The following is a 19,435-nucleotide window of genomic DNA, read 5'->3' on the forward strand; positions in this document are numbered from 1 at the left end:
TGTTTCACTTTACAAATGCATTCATTCAGATTCAAATCTGCTGAATTATGATCATGACCTGAGTAAAACGCTTCTACGAGGCTGGAAATGTAATAATTCAGAATATTTATTTTTAAAAAAGACGACCTGAACGTCATCACATGCGTCTCTCGTTTCATGCCTCCCTCCCTCCCCCCCTCTCTCCCTCCCAGCTCAGACTAGGGGCCTTTTGTGCTTTAAAGGAAGTGATAAGTCGAGGCGATGCTGGTGGAGGTGTGTTAGAAATTGACCAGTGACAGATTTGTGACTCTGGGCCTGAACAACTAGAAATGATGAAGCTCTCTCTCTTTTCTTTTTTTCTTTTTTTTTTACTACTGCAAGTTTGTCCCCACCTGTACTTACACACACACACACACACCTGGTTTCACAGTGAAGGCAGCAGCAGCAGCAGCAGCGTCAGAGCTTTGGAGCGCATTGTGTCATTTTTTTCCGTTCCTTTTCGTCCTCCCAATCGTTTTCGTCAGAGCGTTTCATCCTGGTGGTGTATAAAAAGCCCCTGGGTGGAGTTCTTCCATCGAGAGAAAAAGTCCAGGTCAGGAGGTCAAAGGTCAGAACATGTGGGTCTGGGTGGAACATCTGGGCCTGCTGGGGGACAGGGGGATGACCGTGGTCTCCAGGCTCTCACAGCGTCCTCGGGGCGCTTTATCTGATTCTCTTTGAAGTCTGTGTAGTCGCAGCCTCATGTCCACTACTGTACAAATACCAGAGACGCTACTGGACTTCCAAAACCACATCATAGTCTCCCAGCATGCAACCCTGAGAGAGGGAGAGAGAGAGGGAGAGGGGAGAAGAGAGGAGAGTTGTTTTCATGAGAACGTTTGATCTGTCTCTTGTAAGTGGGTGGGTTTCCAGTAGAAAGAAAAATAAATGCAGTTTAGGGACATTTAGCTTTTTTTTCTTTCTTTCTCTCTCTACCTATCCTTATATTGTAGGTGTTTGTACGCGTGTTTACATGCTGCTACATGTTTGTGTGTGTGTGTGTGCCCTTATGTGTTTGGGGGTCAACCTCGGTGTGGCGTGTGATTTATTGAACGGCCTTGCAGTGATACTAGAATTCCTTTGCGTTAAATGCCTGCTCTGAGTGCCTTTTACTGCCTGTGCGCTTTATGGACCATGATCACACTCTATTTGTCTCTCACTTGTACATTGCCAGGGATTTATTTTTTCTTTATCGCTTCTCGTCTTTATTGGAGTGAATAGTGTCAAAAAGGGAGATTCGGGGGTGTGGGGGGAGGAGGGATATTCCATGAACTTGGCAAAAAAAAAAAACCTCTTGGAAACACGGTGGATATTGATTATATAGTCAAGGATGTGGCAGTTTATAGTCGTATGTAGAGCAGAGGAGCCCCAGCGCCGCTGTCTTTGGAACAAGCAAAAGGAAAAATTCTCACATTTCTCCGTCCAACACAGAAGTAGATTCCTGATACACAGATGTGTCAATCATGAGGCGGTGGCAAAATAGTGGAAGACGGTGAGGTGGCGCTCTAACATTGGCGACGCTAATGGTGGGATAGACCGAGAGGTTGAGCTCTGTATTAAAGCTCCATACAGTATAAAGGTAGATGTTTGTGTTAAAGCTCCATACAGTATAAAGGTAGATGTTTGTGTTAAAGCTCCATACAGTATAAAGGTAGATGTTTGTGTTAAAGCTCCATACAGTATAAAGGTAGATGTCCATGTGTAGTGTGATTATAGGTTCTACATTAATACTGTGAAAGTATAAAAGCCTCAGTCCACAGAGAAACGCACACAGCCTGTATTCAGAAACTGAGCCCTAAAACCAGCCGTCAGGACTTCCTGTGACTTTGTGATGTCACAACAAAGCATTCATCAAGCCCCGCCCCCTCACCTGGACCTACCATCCATCACTTGCAGGATTTGGTTTCTCTGGTATCATTTATATTTTTATACCCCAGAAACTCATTTTCATCACTCAGAAAACATTCAGCCAATCAGAAGAAAGAGTCAGAGTCTCGTCTCTTCTGATTGGCTGATACCTACCTGTTATTACCAGAGCTACAGAGCAAATTCTGAGAGAGGAGACAAATATACTGTATCTTCTCATGGATCAACACTGAAGAAAAAATCGAATATGGGACCTTTAATTTGTTTCAGTTAATTGTGGATCAATGGATTATTGATCAGTTTACTGATGAGGAAAACACTGAGACGGATTTTGAGGCTCTACATCACATCGACATCTCCTGAGGCCAGTGGCTGCCACAGTGTTTAGTGCTATTCAACATACACAACACTAATCTAACACAACAACACTGAACTGTGACAGTGGCGCACACACGCACCAACAGCTGGACTCCTTCTGTATCCGTGCTCTCCTTGATTTACCCAGCTTTGATTGGCTGTTTATGCCTAAATTCCTCCTGATACATAACTGTGGTCAGAGATGCCTGATGCCTGTAACATTTTCTCACATCTTCATCATATAATCTGTAAAATATGTCTGAAGACGAGTGGACGGACGTTTTGTCACAGCTCATTTTCAGCTTTTCGTCCGCCACTTGTTATTATCAGCGCTGCATATTTTTCAGACACGGGCAGAGCGCGGCTTTAAACAGGATGTACCAAAATGTTTGGTTTGGTTCTAAATCGGATCCATATGAAGATTATATTGTGCCCCCATCTGTTAGTAGTTCATGTTGAATTATTCGCTACATGCTCTGTTTGGGGTGAGTTCAGTTGGCCGCAGAACGCTCTTGTTAGCAGTTTGGAAGCAGCTTTTTTTCCTCCCGGCGAGCTGCATGCGCTGCAGACGGGATCTGCGAGGGCGAGATCGTCTGTCACCTGCAGAAATCCTGCCTGAGAAAGACCAGGCGCAGGATTAGCTTCCTGGATGCTGAACCGTGTGGTTTGTGCTAAGACGGCAGACTTAGTAGACAAGGGTCCGATTTCAACAGATGTCGTCCCGGCTGGAGCTCAGAGGGCCGGCGCGACGACGAGGACGAGGATGATGATGATGATGATGATGATGATACAAGGAAGGATCCATCTTAGTTCCTGTTGGTGCTCGGTGTCATTGAGAATTGGTTAATACTGATTTTCAACATGAAGCCAGTGCAGATGGTAAAACTGAACTGATGTGTAGATCATCGTTCATCAAGTTTTATAGTTTAATTCCTATTGAATGATGATTTCATGTCTTTTTTATCAACCCCCTAATTGATAATTAAACAAATTCATGTGCAGGCATCCAATGTAGCGTAACCAAAGTTTGGAATTCCTTAAACTTGGATTAACACACTCAGATAATTCAGCCGGGAGTCGAATTTCTCCTGCATGTTTACCTCGGTCCAAAGCAAAACAGCCGAGGTGCTCTGCACATGCTCCACAGCTCCTGACACGGGCTTCGACTCGGACGTTAAAAAAAAAAGAAGAAAAGTGTAACAGAAGAAGAAGCTGGTAAAGAAAAGTTAAGCGTTTCACAGAATGTACAAAATGTACAGTGCTGTAATATGTTGCCCCAAGAAAAAAGCTCATTACTAACGAGCTCAGTCCAGCTAAATGGCCTACCACTGTAGCTCCACTTCACTGTGCAAGTCAGTTTGCTCTGACATCTCTTTTTCCAGACACAATGTCGTTTATCTTGGTTGTGATCATGTGAGTGGCGTTTAACAGAGCCTGTTTAAGGAGGGAAAGTTGTGCCTCTGCAGTTCTGCATAAATGGTAAGAACACAGAATGGGTGGTGGTGTCTGTCAAAGAGAGAGAGCAGGTTTGGTAGGATGTTGTGATCATGAATCTTAACTCAGACACTAAAGGGATAGTTCAACATTTTGGCAAAGTGGCCCATTGCCCTAATCCCTATAGTCTTAGCAGTAGGTTCATTACCTTTAATTGTCGGTGCAAGCTATTTTTAGAACGGCGGAGCAGAGCCGCGAGCTGTTCAGAGCTACGCTACAGTATGGAGGCTCATGGGATTTCTTGGTTTCCCTCATCAAACTCATCAAATACACAATCCAACAACTCCAAAACGCTCTGGTGGACAAGTTGTGACCTGCACATTCACCACGCTATGAGATAATAACAGAACGTTACGAGACAGAGTTGTTTTCGAGGTAAATTCATGCAAAACCGCTGATGCACGTTCCTGTCAGGGGCAGTTTTCCGGCAAGCAGTCTCTGCATTTGCCTCGAAAACAACTCCAAGCCTATGCAGTGTCTCAGAAGGGATGACATCTAGACCAGAGCCTTCGTTGCCACTGACAGACACAGAGAGGTCAGTCCAGGGTCTGACCTGAGTCTCAGTAACGTTGCTGTGTCTTCCTTTCCATCAGTAACTGCAGCTCAGAGCTTATGCAGTTCGTTCAATTTACATACACACGCAGACAGAAACCTACTCTGCAGCTCGCCAACTTTCATGGTGCTTTTTGTTTTCTTTCCCTTATTTGGCATCTGCCTCTGACAGGCTCACATCAGGTAAACCTCCCTCACCCCCTCATCAATAAGACACACAGAAACCGCCACAGTGTCACACAAAGACCTCGCAGCAGGATTCGCCACTGCTGGAATAATCCTTTGCGTAACCCTCCACCGACCAGCCTGTGTGTTCGTGACAAGACCAGTTGATGTTTCTTTTATGCCAGCTAGGAAATTGTTCTCCATTACGAACCCTAATCAATATAATTATGAAGCAAGTGGATTATTTAATGTAATTGTGGAGTAAGTCACCCTATAATAATTACATTCAGCCCCATGATAAATTATGTCTCATTGCTGTAGGTAATTAGTCTGAAAATGTTTCCAGTTATGGCTTCAGAGCCAAAAATGGATATGAGGAACGTACAGAGCTGCTCACATGAGAAAGAGCTGTTTGTCCTGCTGCAGCTTTCATCTGCTGCTCTGGATGTGGACGCCATGTGGAGTTAAAAATAATAAAAAAAGATGAAGAAGGAGGCTGTTGCTCACCAGGAATTGAAGCTCCGGCGCTGCAGTATCAAACCAAACAGCGTCTGAGCTTGAATCGGCCTGTACTTGTTCACGATGTGTGTGTTCAGTGTTTCGGCCTTTGTGTGTGTGTGTGTAATCAGAAGAGTGTGATTAAGCGCCGTGGAGCCTCTCTGAGATGTGGGTCCCTGTTCTCTCTAAAAGGCTGAACTATGCCAGTGCTGCTGTGAGCGTTCCTCTGTAATAAGATCACCCACAAAAGACATTTTCAAGAGGTCCAGTGTCAGATAAAAAACACTGTTCTCTTTATACGCTTCACGTCCCCCTGTGTATTCTCCTCGGAGCTGTTATTTATAGCTCGACCAAGGCGTCTTAGCTGTAATTAATGAAGCTCTTACATGTTTTCAGTTCCCCCTTCCCTGTTTTAACGTGACAGTTAAAAACACAGGTCCATAAAAAAAGAGGGTTTTTCCCAGTTTGGTGTGGAAGAACTGGACTGGCCCTCACAGATCCCTGACATCAGGCCCATTCGGCGCCTTTGGGATGAACTGGAACGCAGACTGTGAGCCAGGGCTTATCAAGCAGCATCAGTGTTGGAGCTCTCTAATGTCCTGTAGCTGAGCTGGAGCCGGTCCCTGTAGCAAAGTCCCTCAATCTGACAGAAAAATCTAAAATGAAGAAGAGAGGAGGTTGTTAACGGCCAAACATGAACACAAGATTTAAGATCTCATTGGTTTATTTGGTAAAATATATCAATATGAATACCAATAAGTGCAGCTTTCATTAAAAACTTAGAAACAACAACAAAAAAGTTGTTTCGAAGCTCCGCGTGCACCAGCTTGTACCCAATATGTTTCGATTGAAAATGCCCAAGGACCGGCTCTTCTGCTCTTCAGTGTTACATCATCATCATCATAGTGTCACACGCACATGTGCATAAATTATACACAACATGCACATGCACTGAAATGTGCACATGCAATAAATCCTGACTTTAAAAAAACAAACGTCAAGAATATGCACGTGTTGTTGTTGATGATGTTGTTTAGCTTGAATTCCCTGTGCACGTGTCCATCAATTCATCACAGGTTTATTTATCCATGTAATATAAACACATGATACAGTAGATTAGAAAAAGAACAACAACACTGCTGTGCAATGAGAATAATATAATGTAATTAACGCACATGGACGAAGTAAATCTTTTATAATTTGCTATAAATCTATTTTTAAAAATATAAAACGATTAACATTATGTAAACCAGTGCAGACTAATGAGTGTATATACATGTAATAATGCAGCAGAATGAATTGGAGACATAAAAAGCACCACAGATTAGATTTATTATGATAAATCTTAATTATTAAGATAAAATCCCCTGTTGTTTTACAGTGACAAAATACTGAGGTTTCCATATACTCACTGGAGGTGTCCACATACTTTTGGCCACGTCTACTCTGCACTGAGAGAGACAGAAAGACAGAGAGCAGCACAGGACTTCCTGAGGCAGCAGCAGCAGCAGCAGGTCGACTGTTGTGTTAAAGATAAATACAAGTGGTTGTTTACCTTCCATCAGAGGATTTCCCTCAACTTTGGAATTAGCTCGGGGCTTAAGGAGTGTACAGTATCAGTGAGCGGAGAGGAGATTCTTCAGTATCATGTTTCACCACAGTGTTTTATTAGACCTCTGGAGGCCGACGTGTGTGTCTCCGCCACAAACTGACGCCTGAGAGGTGGAAAAGAGAAAAAAAAAAAAAAATCACCCCAGAAATAAAGAGATGGAAATAGAAGTGAAGGAAAGAGAGAGGGAGAGTGAAAAAGAGAGAGAAAGAAGACGAACGTGGAGAGAGATTTTTCTTTTTTCTCTCTCTCTTCTCCTGTCTCTTTGGTGGTCCGAAGCGGGGTCTCGCTGGATCCTGAACCCGGTGCAAAACACAACAGGGGGGTGGAAATGAGTAAGGGAGTCGGAGGGGGGTGGGGTGAGGTCCTGGGCCACGGGAGGGAAGGAGAGGAGGGAGAGGAGGGAGAGGAGGGAGGGGAGGAGAGGGTTACACCACCAGAGTCCCACAATTCATCATACTCTGGCACCGACGGGGGCTGTCTGGACAGATCGGTGGTGGGGAGCCGGGGGTGGAGGGGGTAAGGGGGGGGATTGATGGCCAGTGAGACTCTGTGACCTCCCCCTTTTTTCCTCCGAAAGGGGAAATACCATGTCTGTATGTGTGTCTGTGTGTGTGTGTGTGTGTGTGTGTGTGAGAGAGAGAGACAGAGAGAGAGTGTGAGAGTAATCATCACCCCTCATCCTCTGCATCCTGTTGAAGACATTGAGATGAATCCAGTCCGTGTTTCTATCAGGACGACACATCAGCTGTCTGCAGGAGAACTCCTCCTCTGAGCCACCATCACATCTGACACATGATTTGTTTGTCTTTCTCTCCCTCTCTACCCCTCTCCCTCCCTCTGTCTCTCCTAACAGGACTACCTCCAAGGTGACAGCACCAAAGCGTATCAGCAGCTGGGTTGGAAGCCAAAGGTGACATTCGAGGTGCGTGTCATGTTGGGTTTTTTGCTTCTTTTTTTTTTCATGCACACCTGGTGAGGCCGAGCTCGGTTGATAGGCTACTACCACTATCGTAAATGTAATGGGAGTCGTTTTTTTCCAAACGCACAAGTACAGACATGGAGCGAAGTGACGAAACGTTTAACGTAGACAGTATAGAGACCAAAAATGTCCGATGTAGGAAACCAAACCAGAGCAGCTCAGTGACTAATGGAGGAGTAAGTGTTAAGGCTTAGAAGAAATTAGAAACAGAGGCTCAGCTCTCTGTGTTTGTGTGTGTGTGTGTGTGTGTAGAGGCTGAGGACTGAGGAGTATGTGCGTGTGTGTGTGGGATAATAACATGAGTGAGTGCACCAACGTTTTTTTTTTAATATGGGATTTATAAAAACAGACAGTGACTGTGGAGGCCGACGTCATTCACACAAACAGCAGCAGATTAATAACAACTTCAAATGCAGAGTTTAGGGAGTCTAATCATGTTGATACCAGTCTGTGTTTTTAATAGAAATGAGTTTCCTTTGATTAATAAGAGAATGTCAGCAAAGCCCTGATATGTAGCTAATTGAACAAGAGAATACTTCTCTATAAATGATGATTAATTCATTCAAAATCACCGTGCTCCACTCTAGACAGCAGCACTAATATCTCTCTTCTTGTTTTTAATCACATTGTAATTACAGTAATTACTATTGATGTGTAACAATAACTTGACTGGATGATGTCGTCACTGCATGTCAACATCATCCCTGCTGAGTCAACACGCCAGCTTCTCTCCCAAGTCCTTATCTAACTTTTATAAAACCTGTTTTATTCTTATTATAAGAATCCAAAATTCCTCAATGTTCAAGGCTTAAAAACACAAGTTTGAAACAGTGTTGAAATGTGTGTCTGTTTTTTTAATGAGGGAAAATATTAAATTAAATCAGGGATTTTCTGACTGTAGAATAAGTGAAGATCAAGACATGTCCAAGACATCCTGCTGTTAGTTGCTGACACATCACAGTCAATAAATAATAATAATATTGAGGTTCAGAATGTGTTTAACAGAGTCTATAGGTGATTATTATTATACATTTCAGTCACACAATAATACTGTAGTGAGCTGTGTGTGTGTTTATGGGATAAATACTAAAATACAGGGCTATCTGTCAGTGTTTTATATCCTTATTACTATCACACGTCTAAACAAAGTATTTTAATTCTAACCAGTGATTGATTGATTTGTTGCCATGTCTCCGTCCTGTCACTGAAAACTGACTTGTGCGTGTGTGTGTGTGTGTGTGCAGGCGCTGGTGAAGGAGATGCTTGACGCAGACATACAGCTGATGAAGAACAACCCAAACGCCTGAGGCCCAGCCTGTAGCTCCAGCAGCAGCAGCAGCAGCAACACTCCACCGGTGGAGGGAACATGTCATATTTTTTTTTACCTTTAAGACTTTTTTCCAAATGAAATAACGGTGTCCTTCTCCTCCCCGATGAAACCATCCATTGCCTTTGTCCGTTTTTATTTCCAAATTTGTCATTGATCCAGTTTTATGATTGTCTCATAGCAAAGATGCCTTTTATATTTAATCACTGATCATGTTCTTGTTTGTTGTTGTTTTTAAACGGTTTATTTATATGACTTTGTTTCTTTTGGTTCGGATTGTGAACTTTGTTGATTTACATTTTTATCTGTTCTATTTTAAGGGTGAAATTGAAGAATATATGAATGAAGGTTTTATCTTTATTTTAGAAAAATCTATGAGTTTATTAATGGTCAATAATGGTAATAATGAATCATTTGGTGCAATAAAGATTCATCTTTTTACATGTTGCTTTTCCCAGTGATTTTGATTTGTTTCCTGATGAAAAAAAAAACAGTGGTTAAAGAAAGTTATTCAAATTTTTGTTGTGTTTCTTTTTGTTTGTATGTTTTTGTTTTGTCCCTTCAGGGCAGCAAATTTAAGTGAGGCATGAAAGCTGCAAGTAAAATCTCCCTCCAGGTTGTAAATGCAGGTATGCTACAGGTGTGTGTGTGTGTGTGAGTGTGTATGTGTCACGGGTGCCCATCTTGTGTGTGTGTGTGTGGTTGTCGCTTGGCTCAGCCTCTGTCGGGTTGTTTTTTCATCACCGAGCACACTGGGTTTCTTTTATGCGGCAGGAAGTGCACTTTTCTCGGGGCGCGCGCTCCCACAGTCCCGCTCTGCCGCGCGCTGCTCGTGATGTGAACCTGGATGCGGCTCCGGTCCTGATGAGAGCTGCTGCTGCTGGGTTTTTTTTGTTGTTGTTTTTTTTTCCATCACTGAAGCCACTTAAACACACTCAGATGTTTCTTATCAATTAAACAAGCATCATAACCTCCTTCACATATTTGCATTTGATTGAGCGATTCGGTTTAAACAGCTTATTTATTTAAAACCTGGCATTATATCACATCAATCAAACGAGTTTCTCACTTGTTTCTACGAAAATATTTTTTGACTTTTTGTAGAATTCTGCCTAAAATTAATATTCAACTCTCTATTATGTTAAACGGACTCATCCTAATATTCCCACATCCTCCTTTGATGATTATAAACTTCACATTATTATCATTATGTTTAATCACGTTTCTGCGGCCTGTGACGTTGTTGCAGTGAATTTCCAGTGAACGATATAGACCAAAGCCATACACGTACTGACTACAAACAGCAAAATAAACCAAAAGGGTCAAAAGTAAAATAATTAATTATGCAGCAGCAGGTTTGTTCTCTTATAAATAGAGTTCATAGAGTTAATCACTGGATTATTTAAACTGAAGCCGTGTTTTAATGCTGCAGGCAGCTGCTATATATGAAGATAATTTCGCCTTTATTATTGAGAAGTGTTTATAAGCCGTTCTTATATTTTACAGCCCATGATATGAATACTATTTAATCTATAATAAACACTGACAGAGGCTGGTGACTAAATAAAACTACAGTAGAGAAAGAGACATTTGAATATGTTTAAAAACAGTATAGGCTACAGTACTTGTTATCCACTCAGTTACTTTGCGCCACTGCTGTAATGTATTAAAGTTTCAGTCTGTACGGAGGCCCGGAGGTGTCAGTGAGGGCGGGAGCTCCTGTGTGTCTGTGTGTGTATTTGCGCGGACAACAATACAAAGACATTTGGGCTAAGTGTGTGTGTGTGTGTGTGTCTACGTGTGTGTGTTTGTGTGTGATGATCCTGGACAGCGCCGCGTCTGTGCGCGCGGACTCCAGATTAGAACCAGATGTGGCTCTGAGGTTGTTTGGGCCCCTGAAACCGCGCTGAGAGCAGAAAACACACACTGTGAGTCTGCAGCCACACACACACACACACACACACAGACACACACAGGTGCACCGCGTATATAGCCCTCAACAACAATTAGGCCCGGCTTGTGATCAGGTTTACTGTTGGCACACGAAGAAAGTCAAAGTCGCTGTGGATGTTGGAGCGGCGGAGAGAAATAAAAAGCGGCTCTTGCAGCTAAATAAACATTTTAAGGGGATTAAACGGCTCTGACGGTCCATTTCAAACTCATGAGGTGGCCGCGGATTGTTTAAGTCCCTGAAAGATACAGATATTAGTCCGCAGAGTTTGTCTGTCAGCTCTAATAGAGGAGAACAGGAAGCTGCTCCAACAAAGCTTCACTGTGAAACACACAAGAAGCAGAAAAGAAACTCACAGGAAGCTGAACGAATCCATTCAAACTGGAATAATAAATAATCAATAACATGTTGATTGGATTAGATTCGTCATATTATGTTAGGCTGCGTTAGTCTCTTTGGCCACCAATCACTGATTATAGTTTATTGAAATAAGTGATTAATTATTTTGCATGCATGCATTTAGTGGTAATTTAACATTATGAACGATACGAGATGCTAAATTTCAAAATAAAACCTAGCTAAATATCAATAAAAATTATATGACGTAGGAAGACAATATTAATAATAATCATAATAATTCAGGCCCTGTTTTTTTAATTTGATGAAAGTATAATGAGGGAAATTTTGAGATACAAAAAAAAAAAAAAGAAATCTTTAAAAAAAAATAATAATCTGGGGGAGTTGATTGAGATTTGTCTTCCAGCCTCGTGCAGCTCAGTGACTGGCTCTGCTGCTCCTCTGGGGGCTGCACGTGGCCCGGTGGTTGATGTGTGTGTGTATGTGTGTGTGGACTAGATCCAGGTTCAGGACCTGGTCCTGGACGTGTCCACCGGTCCTCAAACACACCAACATGACTGAGACGTCTGTTGGTGTCAGGATTAAAGACGAGACGGTGCGAGCTCAGTCATCGCCTCCCTGCAGCCCCTCGAGACTCAAGACACACACACACACACACAGAGGAGCGGTGTGTGTGTGTGTGTGGTGAAGGTGACACTCGCACAATCTGGTGTTTGTTATAAACAGCCACAGATTTTAACGCCTTCAGTGTGATATGTGATGTAATATTGTCTTACAGCTGAGGTGGTTATATAAAATACATATTTATTTTGGATTCAGTAATATAGGGTTTGAGAAAAGAGGTAACTGATTTAGATTTTCGTCCATTTATATAGATGCAATAATTTACCTGATCACTCTGTAACGTGTATAATAGTTTTATAATTTAACACTAGAAAAATCAAATTAATCCAGTTGTATATCTGTGTCTCCATTACTAACTCATAAAGCATTTAAATCGCGTCTGCGTAACAAAATAGACCCTCCCCGTGCACTGAACGTTCTCAGGTGCACGCGCCAACATCTGCAAACACCTGGCGTCGTGTAGCTACAGGGCCTGAACCGACACACACACACTGTTGTTAATTATTGATACTGAACTGAACTGAACAAAACGACAAAAAAGAAGAAGCTAATAATCATTTAATGAGGCCTCGCGCGTAAAGCTTCCCTCCCCTCGTGTATAGGGGCACAGGCCTGCACGCGCCGCTGCAGTGCCAGCTATGGGCCTCCCTCCCTGCTCGCCGCCCTGTTCCTAAAGTGCATTGTTGACATCCTCTCCATTGACCTCCACCACCTCCTCCTGTCTTGTCCTTATGATGAAAAATGAGTCGCAGAGAATTCTCCTTCCTGACTCTCGAGAGCGACATCGATCACACAGACGTTTGTTTATAAACCGCAATAATCCTGTTTCTTCATAAATACATAATCATAATAATAATATAATAATTCTGCTCTGTTGTAAAGGCGCTTTGCAGCTGAACCTGGAGGTAAACCTGCGCAGTAAGAGCAGCCATGCAGCAGCAGCAGCAGCAGCATTGTTTACGTTTTCTCCATAATGGGCCTGTGAGTCCTGACTGGCGGCGCTGCGCAGTCTGCGAGCTGGAATTTGTAGTTTTCACTGACTCATTAAAATCTCATCCACACACACACAGGCCCCGAGACTGACAGACACGTCTAAGCCACCTATTCACTGGCGAGCGATCACACACACCTGCACACACACTCTCTCACACACACACACAGACACACACACACAGCTCCATGTCCAGAGGTGTTACACTGTCTGTTGGAGGCTGAATGTGTCTCTGAGCGCAGCAGGTCAGAGGCCAAGGTCCTTCACGAGCTCAATAAAATTTTATTTTACTGTCCTATTACTATTATTATTATAATTCTTATTATTATTATTATCATTATTATTATTATTATTATGTAGGTTAATTATTTTACGCACAGCCTCTATGGGCAGTTTACGTGTAGATGTTATTGTATGATTTATGTTCATACTTTTTCCTGATAAAAATATTTATATTGATTAATATTAGCCTATAATTTAAATAATATTATCTGGTTAAAGAGCTGGACACGCGCGCTGTCGTGTGGATGCAAATGTTCACATTAAACAACAAATATATTATTGTTAAGTCTTGTTTTTGATCTTCCTGAGGACCTGAGCCTTTCAGTGGGGGGAGGGGGGTGACGGTAGTGGTGGTGGGATTACCTCACGTCATCAGGGAAGTAGTGAAATAAATAAACATGTGACAGCAGCAATATTTCATTCAGCCGGAGCAGGTCCGTGCTGCCTGCAGCAGGACACCATGCAAAGCAGCTGCTGCATCATGTGAGTCCCGTGCACGTCCATCACAGCGTCCTGACCGTGCAGCTCCAGGCCCGAGCAGCCGGAGCAGCCGGAGCTCTCTGAGGACTCAGAGCTTCACTACACACAGCTGCAGCTTCACTTTCTTTCTTTCTTTCTTTTTTTCTTTCTCTCTTTTACTTTTTGCATCCAAAAACCTCCCATCATTCACAAACAGCAGTCAGACGGAAGCCTGCTCGGGTTGTAATGACTGATTTGTTTTGCTGACAAGGGCCTTCAGTGAGTTCAAACCGCACCACTGCTGCTGCTGTTGCTGCTGCTGCCACACGTGCATTTATTTATTTGCTGCCTGCATTTACACCCCAACACTGAAAATATACAAGCAGCGGCTCAGCCTGGAGCTGACGTGTAAAATGAAAATAAAAAACCGCATTAATCTGTTTTCACCTCTCACACCTTCGGCTGCATGCTCGGTCTCTCTGGGCCTCTGCAGCACAGCAGGGCGCAAACTCCCCTGATCGCTTTAGATCAATTATTCCTTATTGATCCAGATCGACCTGTGAGCTTTTATTTGTGTGTTACACACAGATTTACTTTGTTGAAATGTTGAAAACCCCAAATAATGTGGATTGATATAAGCCTGTGTATGGCGCCATTAGGACTACACACACTGTATGTGTATGTGTGTATTTCTTTTTTACTTTTTTTAAATGATATTTTTGAATGGGCCATTATTTTCAGGCCATTTAATTATTATATATGTTTTAAATCTGAATATAAAACACATTTTGACCTCTACCCTTCCATTTAAAAACACCCCCCTCCCTCCTTCTCTTATAGCTTTACCTGTGCTAATAAATCACTCCAATTAAAATCAAATAGACGGCACTTTATTAAACAAACAAAATGTAATGCCTTCAAAATATTTTTTTAAACAAATAAGACAAAATGAATAAAATAAGTCAGTATAGGCTACAAAAGGTTCCCCCTCTATTTCTATACAAGAACTGGGACAAATAAAGGCAGCAATAAGAAAACTGGAAAAAACGTTTAAGTGTTTGGTCCTCGACATCCAACCACTCCCCTTTTCCTAAAAAATAAATTACTATATTAGGCTATAATTTACAGTCTGTAGTCATAAAAGCTGGTATTTTATATAAACAATTCTCAAAGTGAGAGGGAAGAAAACTTACGTGTTTTTTTGGTGTTACACACGCGCCTCGACAACAACTCTCTGAATCTCTCATGTCCATTCGGTGAGAATAAAAGACCAAAGGTACAAAAAAATATAGAAAATATATATTAGAGTTATTAATTTAAAAAGGCACACGTGGGCTCTCAGAACTTGCTGCAGTCATAAACAAAAGCTCCTGAGGTGCGGTAGATGGACTGGCCGGACGGGAAGGCCATCTGACAGCTATTATTCCCGTTGACCGGGGAGCCGTTCAGCCCAATCCGCTGGGACTCGAACATCTCCCGCACAGAGTGGAAGTTCTGCTGCTGCGCTGGGTAACCGGGACTCAGGTGGCTCAGGTCCCCGTACCAGGACGCGAGCCGGCCCTGGTGCGCGTGGTGGCCGTCCTGCCCCCCCGCCTGGCCCAGGTTGCTGTGCCCCAGCGGCGACGCGGTGGTCGTGGTGATGCAGTAGTCGGGCAGCGCCTCGTCCACCGTGGTGGCGGGGGGCGCCAGGTGGCCGCCGGACGACCGCTCCCCCGCGTACAGGCTCATGGCTTGCATGTTGCAGTGATAGGTCGCGTTGGAGTTTGTGGAGATGACGTTCTGGTTGCAGGGCGTCGAGCCGTAGGCGGAGGAGGTCTGGTTGGGGGAGTAGTTGAGCGACAGCGACGGGGTGATACCTGTCCGCGAGGAGGCGATGAGCGGCGGGGAGAGCTCGGCCTGCGGAGAGCCGCGCAGCGAGGTCATGATGTTGTCCACGCTGAAGCCCTGCGCCGGGGCCTGGCCGTGGTGCTGCTGGTGCTGCTGCTGCTGCTCCGCTCCGTCCATGCTGAGGGAGCGGGTGGAGGGCACGCTGTGCGGGCTGCCGGTCGACATGCTGCTGCTGCTGTCCGGGCTCTCGATCTTGGGCACGGCGCTCAGGGTCGGGGACTCGGCCTGCGGCGGCGTGGAGCTCCCGTTCTCGGTCTTTATATCCTGGATCCGCACCGGCTGAGCGCCCTGGCCCGGCGGGTCCTGGTCCCGGCCCGGGGTGCGGGAGGAGGGGTCCTTGCCCTGCCGGTCGTCCTTGTCCCTCTGCACGTCCTTCTTCTTGAACCTCCGCCGGCGCCGCAGGAAGCTGCCGTTCTCAAACATGTTGTATGAGTCCGGGTCCAGGGTCCAGTAGCTGCCCTTCCCGGGCTTCTTATCGTCCCGCGGCACTTTGACAAAGCACTCGTTGAGGGACAGATTGTGCCGTATGCTGTTCTGCCAGCCCTGCTTGTTGTCCCGGTAGAACGGGAACCGCTCCATGATAAACTGATAAATCCCGTTCAGGGTGATCTTCTTCTCCGGTGAGTTCTGGATCGCCATGGTGATGAGGGCGATGTAGCTGTACGGGGGTTTGACCATGTCCTTCGGCTGGTGCTGCGGGGTGTACGGTCCGTACGCCCGGGCCATGCTGGCCGGGTACTGGTCGTGGGCCGCATGGGAGTACATGCTCATGGGCGCAGGCATCCCGGTGTATCCGCCGCCGGCCCGGTAGTAGCTCTGGTCGCTGCTGATGTACGGGACAACTCCTAAAGAGTTGGGGCTGGAGACGGAGTAGCGCGCCTGCATCCTGCGCAATGCGTAAAACCTCCCCAAACTGCTTCCTCCACCACGAGAAACTTCACGGTTCTGGTGAAGTTCTCTGCGTCTCTGGGTCTCGTGTCGCTCCGGTGTGGAAGTCCTCCTTCAATAAGCCACTGGTCGCCACGGTGAACCGGAGAGAGCACGCGCTGCCGCAGTGAACATTTGGGAAACTGAGAAGGCTAAAAGTGAAGCTGGAGGAGCGTGAGTCTACACAAGCAAGGAACTATTTTTTACCCTTCACATTTTTTCCTCCCTTTTGGCTGCTCGCGCTGCTCCTCCCCGAATGTGTGCTCCATCATCCAATTGGAGGACGAAATGAACCTGTGGAAAAGCTGCATGGCGATAAAAGTTACTACCCCACCACCACCACCACCCTCCTCCCCCTCCTCCTCCTCCTCCTCCTCCTCCTCCCCAGCTCAAACATGGAGTTATTAAAATGCTGTTAAGGGTGTGCCCATATTGCAGAAATATTCACTTAATGACCCAAATTGCGAGACATTGAGCTTTTATGAAATGATTTCTAATTCATCACACTGAGGGCTACGAAATGGCTAAAATTAATCTATGTTTTTTTGTTTTGTTTTTTTTTAAAAAGAAGGAGAAAAGTGAGTTTATTGTTGGGCTGTGGCCCTCCTCTCCATCTCTGAATTATCAAAACTGTGCGTAAAAGTGTAATTTACCCAAAAATAAAAGCACCAAGAGTCCAGTCTCATAGCCTATCAACCACGGGCCTGAAATGAAAAGGTTTCACATTTACATTATTAAAATCATGTTACATAACTCAACCTCTAATTAGAGCCATAGTATTAAGGATTAGGGATGTAGATTGAGCTGAAACACTGTCTGTGAGAATCAGCTGCGAGGTTTTTTAAGTCTCTGAATAAACACAAGGACATGAAAGAGTGTGTGGATGCCTCCTGGGTGGGTGGTGTGTGTGTGGAAACTAATTAAAGGTTAAATGAAGAGTCATTTGGTCGAGCTGGGTGAGAGAAAAAAAACCTTCCCGGGTGCGAGCGCACGGCTGCTGCTGCCGAGACCGAGGAGGTGGCATTTTTAATTTGAAGACCTCCAAATGCCTTTCACACACTCACACACACACACACACTCACTCTCTCTCTCTCTCACACACACACACTGGCCGGGGTGTTAACAGAGCCATCAAAATTCCCCACAGTCCTCCACGACCGTCATGTTTCGTTGTTGTTGATTGCCAAGTATCACGAGCAGCAGCAGCAACACACCGGTGTGTTTTCATCCTGATGACATAATCATCTGGAAACACCAGAGAGATATAGTGTCAGAATAAAACAACTGATCACTTCATTATCTTATAAAACTGATCAAATCGAATTTAAAACTTTAAAAAAAGAACAATATTCACTATTTGTCTATAATGACAGTTTGTTAACAGGAGCTCATTCACAGATGTTTGTAAAAAAAAAAAAAAAAAAACATTCCTAAAAATATTCTACATTTTATTATGTATGAAGTTATTCAGTTATTATTGTTTATTAATTAAAACTCATCCTTACATTTGCTTTAAATACACAGGACAAAACCTAACTGTTCATAGTAGGAGGCCCCAGGCGCGTGACACAAAGAGGATAAAATCATCCATACAGTTGAACATGCATTGTTATTTCTTAAAAGTCTGCAATGTGTAACTAATTAATTAAGAATTTATTTTTTTTACATAAAGTTTAACAACAGCCATGAAAGATTTATAGTCTTTACAAATCTATACCTGAGTCTCTGATGTGAGTTTAAAGATGTAAACAAGTTCAACGAGTTCTTCAAAAATATTATTTAAATTCCACAAAGACAAACACAACGAAAATATTTCTTATACTTCCAAATTTTTTTATATATATACTTCAGAAGTGAAGGTTGTTACAGTTCAAATCATGGAAAGCGGAATAGTTCTTTGTTTTAGTGCAAACAACATCCCATCTAGAATAAACATTATTGTGTATTCAAGGCTAATTGTGTTAATACAAACATATAAGTTAATACCAGATGCAGATTCCATCTTCTTTAACTTCTTATTCTTTCTCTCCTGAGTGACACATTTCAATGAAACAGCTTCAGGATTTCCATTAAAGCTGCAGCAGCAGAGGGATTAAACGGCCCCAGCAGCCTGGGATGACGCAGAGCTGAGATGATCTGTGAGAGCAGTTCACGTCTCACCGGTGTGTTTTCATTTGGCTCTTTGTTCTGTGATTTGCATGTGTTGCCACTGCAGCGCGGCGCGCGGAGCGAGGAGGAGACTGTCACCTGTGTGAGGTCCGGCTGGCCGCTGGGTCCTCTCTGCTCCGGCCGTGACTGACCAGTGACCCCTGCTGACAGCTGGACACACCGGGGGCTCCGCTGCTGCTGCTGCCGCTGGGCCTGGGCCTGCAGGTCTGGGTCTGGGCCTGGGTCTGACCTGCAGGCAGCTTCTCCCGCACAGCTGTGCAGAAACGGGTGATTAAATATTTGTTTGACATTTTTAAATCAGCTTTAGACGTTTTGTTCAGGGGTTCAGGGGATTGTTATAAACAGGATAAAGCCGGTCATGTCTGCAGACCGTGTCCCTCTGTCCGTGTCCGCTGACGGTCCAGTGTAAACCCACCACATCCTGTGATAAAATGTTGGACCTAACACAAACAGATCCCTGAATCTAAACCCCCTCATATGTAAATATTATAGAAACATTACAGTGAGGTTTGATTGTTCTTCATTAACGATGAAAGAGATTTAATTGTATTTTTATTGGACTCGTTTTAAAGAGAAATTGTTGCTGAAAGACATAAAAGGCCCGGAGAGAAGCTGTTACTCCTAATGCACAACACGCTCTTGCCCCCTAGTGGTCACAAGGTAAAAGTGCACGATGGTTGCGCGTCATTGAAGGGGTCCGATAACGTCACAGAGGGGAAGCACTGATTTAATGTTTCATCCCCAAATCATGTCAGTGTCTTTACAGATTGGTCTTTGTTCTCGCACGTGGATGAGGGAATAATTTAAATATGAAAAGACTATTTTGAATTCATTTGGGCTTAATTTTAACTCAGGCCCATAAACCAGAGTTGTTTCACCTCTCCATGCCCCCATGTTCCTGACACGTCACGTGATTAATC

General features: G+C 44.0%; 2 protein-coding genes across 2 annotated transcripts in view; one reads left to right on the top strand and one right to left on the bottom strand.

Moving 5' to 3' along the window:
• gmds (GDP-mannose 4,6-dehydratase) overlaps positions 1 to 9,171 on the top strand; it is a 191,949-nt gene extending 182,778 nt beyond the window's left edge. The window contains exons 10-11 of the mRNA XM_083970734.1: positions 7,416 to 7,484; positions 8,786 to 9,171. Of these exons, the coding sequence (XP_083826860.1) occupies positions 7,416 to 7,484; positions 8,786 to 8,848 (132 nt within the window). The 3' untranslated portion in view covers positions 8,849 to 9,171. The remainder of the gene's footprint in view (positions 1 to 7,415; positions 7,485 to 8,785) is intronic.
• A 5,699-nt stretch (positions 9,172 to 14,870) lies between these two features.
• foxc1b (forkhead box C1b) lies at positions 14,871 to 16,339 on the bottom strand (the record flags this gene model as incomplete). The annotated part of the gene is made up of 1 exon (XM_083970818.1): positions 14,871 to 16,339. The coding sequence occupies exon 1, from the start codon at positions 16,302 to 16,304 to the stop codon at positions 14,871 to 14,873; it is 1,434 nt and encodes a 477-aa protein (XP_083826944.1). The 5' UTR covers positions 16,305 to 16,339.
• Positions 16,340 to 19,435: the final 3,096 nt, after the last annotated feature.

The sequence above is a fragment of the Trachurus trachurus genome, assembly GCF_905171665.1.
Source record: "Trachurus trachurus genome assembly, chromosome: 4".
Lineage (NCBI taxonomy): Eukaryota > Metazoa > Chordata > Actinopteri > Carangiformes > Carangidae > Trachurus > Trachurus trachurus.